The 6,551-nt window shown below is 46.2% G+C and overlaps 1 protein-coding gene across 5 annotated transcripts; it reads right to left on the bottom strand.

Annotated features, from left to right (window-relative positions):
- Positions 1–337: 337 nt before the first annotated feature.
- LOC109534760 (probable multidrug resistance-associated protein lethal(2)03659) lies at positions 338–6,514 on the bottom strand. Of its 5 annotated transcripts, XM_019900539.2 has the most exons (12): positions 6,372–6,514; positions 5,545–5,748; positions 5,261–5,491; positions 4,155–4,582; positions 3,947–4,103; positions 2,623–3,888; positions 2,214–2,571; positions 2,011–2,161; positions 1,717–1,947; positions 1,147–1,658; positions 656–1,093; positions 338–446 (listed from the first exon to the last, which is right to left on the bottom strand). In XM_019900539.2, exons 2-12 carry the CDS (start codon positions 5,631–5,633, stop codon positions 405–407), a joined length of 3,903 nt encoding a protein of 1,300 aa, XP_019756098.1. In that variant the 5' UTR covers positions 5,634–5,748; positions 6,372–6,514; the 3' UTR covers positions 338–404. The 5 variants fall into 5 exon arrangements, with proteins under 5 accessions (XP_019756098.1, XP_019756100.1, XP_019756101.1 ...); XM_019900541.2 differs by lacking the exons at positions 5,545–5,748; positions 6,372–6,514 and adding an exon at positions 4,673–4,820 and having other exon boundaries at positions 5,261–5,346; XM_019900542.2 differs by lacking the exons at positions 5,545–5,748; positions 6,372–6,514 and adding an exon at positions 4,697–4,820 and having other exon boundaries at positions 5,261–5,346.
- Positions 6,515–6,551: the final 37 nt, after the last annotated feature.

Below are 6,551 nucleotides of genomic sequence, written 5' to 3'. Positions count from 1 at the left end.
TTGAGAAACTTCGAATAAAGGCCATTTAGTTATCTCTGGAATGATGTAAAAACGAGCGTTCTTGCTCATTTCGCTTCCGAGAAACATGCAAAACGAGACGGAAAACATGAAACTTTGCAATAATCTTGCGCCACCCTTGCACAAAACGACGATCATTTTTCTAATTTCATAAACAACAGAAGACTGTATTTTTTCTACGTAACCCCGCCACCCTGACTAAAGCTGGATCCTCCCCTGAGGCACATGCGATACTAATATATACCCACCTACTAACGCTGAAAGGCATGAAGAAAAAGCAAAAACTGACTTTAATCATCTCATTAAGAAAGCAAGGGAATCGCAGCATGGCGCTTTATTGGGGAATATGGTGAAGTCTAACAACTGAACAAAACAATAGAAATCTCTTAAAATCCATTAATGGAGGCGACTTCTTGGTTTTCATAGGTCTGAAACAACGAAAAAAAATTAATCTTCTGCAATTCCTCCACATGATAAGGAGCAGATTACCAATAGACCAAACAACTTTCAACAAGTTTCTATACTGTCGAAGTTTTGGCGGGCCCAAAAAGCGAAATGGTGTCCCCTTCAGAACAGAATAGCGAAGGCGACGCTACACAGCGCATCCGCTTTTCAGTCCGCATCTAACTGAACTCACCTTTTGGGCGATGAAATGCAAATTTCCAGCCATGGCGCGTCCAGTTTGCTCCACCATCCCCGTAAAGACACCATCCACATTCTGGAGCAGCTCAAAGGGCGTTCCAAATTCCACAACGTTTCCTGCGTCCATCACGAGGACTTTATCCGAATCCATCACCGTGTGCAGTCTGTGCGCTATCGTCAGCACAGTGCAGTTGGAAAACTTTTTGCGAATGGTCAGCTGGATCAGGGCGTCGGTTTGGGGATCCACATTAGCTGTCGCTTCGTCCAGCACCAGAATTTTGTTGTTGCGAACTATGGCTCTGGCCAGGCACAGTAGCTGTCGCTGACCGACGCTGAAGTTGGTGCCGCCTTCAGATATGTGACTTTCCAAGCCTTGGGGCAGGTCAGCTACCGCGTCCTTCAGCTCGATTTCCTCCAAAGACTTCCAGAGCACCTGCAAAGCAACTGCTGCTAAGCTCTGAAAGATATCATCACCCTCCTGCTTACTTCATCCGAATACTCATCAAAAGGATCAAGATTCTTGCGCAACGTCCCGCAAAACAGCACCGGCTCCTGAGGGATAATGGATATGCTCGAGCGCAGCCTTTCCAGGTTAACACTCTGAGTATCAATGTCATCAATGGCAATCAACCCGTCGTTCTCAGCCAGCCTCAACAAGGCCATCAGAATGGAAGACTTTCCAGCCCCCGTGCGGCCGACGATCCCAACTTTCTCCCTATCTTGGATGGTGAAAGTGAGGCCTTTGAGAATCGTAGGCTCCTCTGCCGCATATCGCATGCTCAGGTCCTTGAAGGTGATTTTTCCCGATGATGGCCAATCCCTGGGAGGATCTTTGTGGCCGGAGTCACTTTCAGGAACAATGTCCACGTATTCCTTGATGCGCTCCACGCAAGTCATCAAGTTCTCCAGCTCGCTCCACTGTCGGATGCACATCTGGAACATTCCAGTGAGAGTCATCGATTGTGTGATGGAAAGCCCCACAAATCCTCCTAGGGTATCTGCAATAGAGGCCCAAAGCATGAATAAAGCCTAAGTGAACAAAGTGGCTGCTAGTACCAGTTTGGACAAACAGGAAGCTCATGGTGACGAAGAAGATGTAAAGAATGCAGCCCATGTCCAGCCAGAGGCCAAAGCTGCGCCCCACTCCAATGAACAAAATCGACTTAGAGCTGTTCCTGTTCTGGTGCTGCTCGAACTCTTTGCGCAGCACCTCTTGCGCCCCAAAGGCCCGGATGGTAGTCAGGCCTTGCAGGGAGGCGGCCAAATGGGAGTAAACAGGACTTCTTGCTATAAAGGCATCAATTCAGGCCTTAATTGAACCTCCATCCCTAACTGAATCTTGCTACTTACTGGTGCTTTCCAGTCGCTTCACGTCCCTACTGGTGCAAATGTAGACCACCCTCATGCCATAGAAGATCACCATTATTATGGTGCTGGGGACGATCATCCATGGATTCACTGTTGCCACCACCACTGTAGTGGAAATCACGGCCAGAGCATTCTGGAAACACTCGATTGAAAACCAGTTAACGATAGAGAACAGAAAAACTCACCTGGAAGCAGTCGAGCATAGTAGAAGGCAGCGTTTCATCCACCTGGTTCATGTCACTAGAAAATCGGTTCAAAATCCGCCCTACTGGGTTGCGATTGAAGAATCTCAGACTCGCGTAGACGATTTTGCCAAACATCCGGCTGTGCAGGTTGGTGGAGGCTTTCAAGGCAAACCGCACAAAGCAAACGGAGCGAACAATCGCAAACACTGTGAGCGCGAGCACCAACACACCCTGGACTATCAGCGCCAGGTCAGTGGTCATGTACTTGAGCCACATGTCTTGGACAAATGAGGTGGACATCGTGTTGTTCGAACTATCTAGCTCTTTTTGGATTTTTTTAATTGCTTCAGCATTCACCCTGGAAGTAACTAGTAGAAAGAAAAGTCTTAGCTTTCCGTCGAGGACTTACCACCAGGAAACAAAGTAGTCCAAAAGACTGCCAATGCTTTGGGCCGCAATGAAGAGGACGAAAATTCCCATAGCAAAGCACCAATGGCCACCATTCTGGAAGTAGGCCCTGTAGACTCCAACTGCAACATTCCCTACGGCTCGGCCCTCTTTATTCACCTTAGGTCCACTGTTGGTCTCCTGCTTTGCCAGTCGCTTTTTCAAATCATCCGTTGTGCCTTCGGAGTTATCACTGTCGTCCTCCGGCTTGTTGCTGAGCTCTACTAGCAATTTCGCATAATCATGCGTGGACTTTTGCAGTTCTTCATATGAGCCCGAGGTGTGGACGGTCCCACTATCCATCAAGTATATGTTCTGGGCGTTTCTCAGATACTGCAGTTGGTGCGTGACTAGAACAACGCATTTGTCTTTCAAATGCTGCTGAATGCATTCTTTGAAGATGTGCTTGCCCACATGAGTGTCTACAGCGGACAGGGGATCGTCCAGTAGGTAAATATCGGCTTCTTTGTAAATCGCTCTAGCCAAGTTGACTCGGGCCTTCTGACCTCCACTCAAAGTAATGCCACGGTCGCCAACCAGGGTTTTGTCTCCATAAGGAAGCTGTGTTAGGTCTCGCTCCAATGCGCATACTTTCAACACTTCCTCATATCGTCTAGCGTCAAACGGCTGCCCAAAGACAATATTCTGTCTGATGCTGCTCATGAACAACCAAGGCTCTTGAGAGGCGTAGGAAATTGAGCCGTTGATTTCCACCGCTCCCCTAAGCGGAGGCAGTTCCCGTAGGATGGTGTGAAGTAGCGTGGTTTTTCCAGCTCCAACTGGTCCAATGACTACAGCTAGTTCTCCAAGCGAAACCTCCATGTTCACGTCTTGAAGCGAGTAGTCGTCCACCTTCTGGTTCCACTTTACATACACTCCCTTCAAGGTGATTGGTTTTGACTGCTCCACATCCCCAGGCTTCTTCTCAACTTCCATCAGGCTGGAATCCCAGTCGAGCTCTTGACGTAGGAGAAATTCCTTGATTCTTCTCACGGAGATTTGGGCTTCGGCTACATGAGTGACTCCATCAGGAAATCGCTTGATTACAACCGGCCGCAAGATGGTGTAGAAGGAGGTAACCACGTAGACGAACTGGGCGTTTAGCACGTTCCCTGTTAGCACGAAAACGACGATGCATAAGTAGATGGCCACCTTGATGGTGAAGAGCTGAAAGGAGTAGACGATGGCTTTGATGGTGGCGTTTTTGCGGATCTGCTGCATCTCTTTCCTGAAGCAAATTGCGTTTTTATATTATATATTTGAAGTGTTTAGTGCAACAAAGTTACCATCGACTGATTTCCACCAGTTTGGCAAAAGGCTTCTCCCAAGTGTACATTTTGATCACTTGCATTCCCTGGATCACCTCGTTCATCAGCCTGATCCGCTCATCCGTTCTTAGTGCAGTGTTCAGCCGAAGGCTGGATATCCTTTTGCCGAAAAAACCTAAACACCAATGAATAACTCGAGGAGTTTTCTATGCGATTCTGCACATACCTTGAAGGGGAATGAGAAGCACCAGCACAATGATCCCAGTCATTCCAGATAGGCCAACGTAGAAGTAGAGCAGCACAATGATGATGATGATTTCAATGGGCCCCAGCCATAGACTGTGGATGTGCCTGACTGCGGACTCGAATCTCGAAACGTCATTGGAGATCAGATTCACCATCTGACCCACGTTGGTATCAGCTAGGGAAGATCGGCTCAGCTTCAGCGCCTTCCTGTAGACCAGAGCAGTGGCGGCGATCTTTATCTTCACCCCCATCACAAACTGGTAGTACATGAAATTGTGCTGGCATATCATAACAAGAGCTGGCGATGCGACCATCAGGCCGGAGTATATAAAGGCCTCCCTTCTGGTCATTGTACTGTGTGGTTCGTAGTACTGCAACAGCTGGGCGAGGATTAGCGGTTGCGACAGCCTAAAAGCCACCAATTATGCATTTCACATCAGCAAACGCCTGCCAATAGTTCTAAAGGCTGATGGTATCAAAGATAACCTAGTGGTTTACCTTTGGTGCCATCTGGCGAGTTACCTTACAATACAAACCGTCTGAGGCGAGAAGCAGCAAGTGCTGCTCTAAATGAGTAGCATTAACTCAGACAGAGTTTCTTATGTCGGGTGATTTCGTATCGAGGCTAACGTAAAAAGCGTACTACCTACAAAAGGAAAAACGTTCCAAATGGGGTGGTTCACTTTAATGGGACCCGGGACTTGAAACATTGTAGGGAAACAGTCCAGGCTTTTTGGAGGACTTGCATATTGTGCTGCGCCCAAGAAATGCAGTAGTAAAATGCCAAAAAGCTGCTGGGGTTCATTGGCGTGTTCCTAAACTTTCCGAGCAGAGGTTAAAATCATATGCAAATTTGCAGTTTTTTATCAAAAACATATCATAATCCTGTTCGGTGCAAGCCCTTTAGTTCAGGTGCTAAATCCAGCAAAATTTGATCAAAGAGGGGAGTTAACACCCTTCAAGCAAGTGACTTCTTAAGCATCCTCTCCGGATCAACGCCAATTTTTTCATCCAACTTTTCAACTCCCGGGGCATCCATTAAGGTCAATGGCCTTCTACTATTGGAACCCCCAATTGTAGACTTACCTGCAAACCAGCTCAATGAACAGATGCAACAACGCCAACCAAGCCATCTCGCATCCAAACACCGCAAACAGCGCCCTCCAAAGTGAGGGTTCTTTGGTTTGAAGCTGTTTTTCCCATTCGCTAGAGAGGCGATTGCCCAGGAAGGTCGCATCATGTTGCCTGAGGCTGGGATAAAGGTCCTCCTCGGACAGATCCTTGTGATAGCCTTGGTAGAACAGTGGAAACAGCCACCTGAATCGAACTGTTGATTAACGATTGCTGGGTTAAGTTAAAGGAGCACTTACGTGAAAAACATCCTTGAGAAAAAGTTGGCCTTTCGATAAGGGTGGGGTTTGCTTTTCCCTAGCAGATCAGTGCTCTTTTGGCTCTCCATCGTCAACGATTATAGACGTCTGAGGAAGCAGTGAGCTTTTTTGACCCCAGTCAATGTCAACGGTACTTTAATAGGCTGTCGCTATTTGCCCGATAAACATGTTGAAATAAGATATCTGGGCAAATGAAAGTATTGTTATCAGGTCCGCGTAGATTTGAATTAGCAACCAACAAAAGCACGTTGAGAGTGTTTTGCCACTCTCAACCGGTTACACTCAGTTGATTAGCAAATCCTGCTGAATGTGAAAACCTATTGTCCTGTAAGAGCCTTGAGGCTCTTAATCAACTGGGTTAATGTGGCGCAACATTACAAAATGCTTTCACATCAAGGACAACATTTAATCTTCTTCTAAATGCTTTTATGTTTGATTGTTTGCCAACATTCACGAATATTATCTAACAAAATATGTGCATAAATGAGTGGGTATGTGCAAAGTGCAGGGAAAATGCCTGCATATGTACAGGGTGATTCAAAATTGGTGTCAAATATCGGGGGGAGTTGTTAGGGAAAGTGACCTTGCAACAAAAGAGGGTTAAAGTTTTTGAAGATTTTTTGGCAACAATTTGAGATGATTGAATTGTTTTCATAGTGCTTTGTATGAATGAATTTCTGGAGGTTGATGCGGGAAATGCCCAAAATATCCTAGAAAGCGAAGCTAAAAAAATTCCAGTCAAAAAGCATGTAAATTCAAACGTCTTAAGTACGGTGCTCATGTGAGATTCTAGTGATGACACTTACTTTTTGTTATATTTAGGGTAACAGATGTTAAACCTCAAATTTCCACTCAAACTCTCACTTTCCTCTACTCTACTTCCGGGTCGTTTAAAGCTGAAAATCAGCACAATAAAGCGCAAGCCAGGCAGTAAATCAATAAAACATCATCTATTTTCAGATTTTGCCTTGAAATTGCTTCTGGCC

The sequence above is a fragment of the Dendroctonus ponderosae genome, unplaced genomic scaffold (genome assembly GCF_020466585.1).
Source record: "Dendroctonus ponderosae isolate FM_Combo_2020 unplaced genomic scaffold, Dpon_F_20191213v2 Dpon_F_20191213_11, whole genome shotgun sequence".
Taxonomy (NCBI): domain Eukaryota; kingdom Metazoa; phylum Arthropoda; class Insecta; order Coleoptera; family Curculionidae; genus Dendroctonus; species Dendroctonus ponderosae.
Note: the sequence above shows the minus strand (reverse complement) of the source record. Positions and strands in the feature narration are given on the sequence as shown.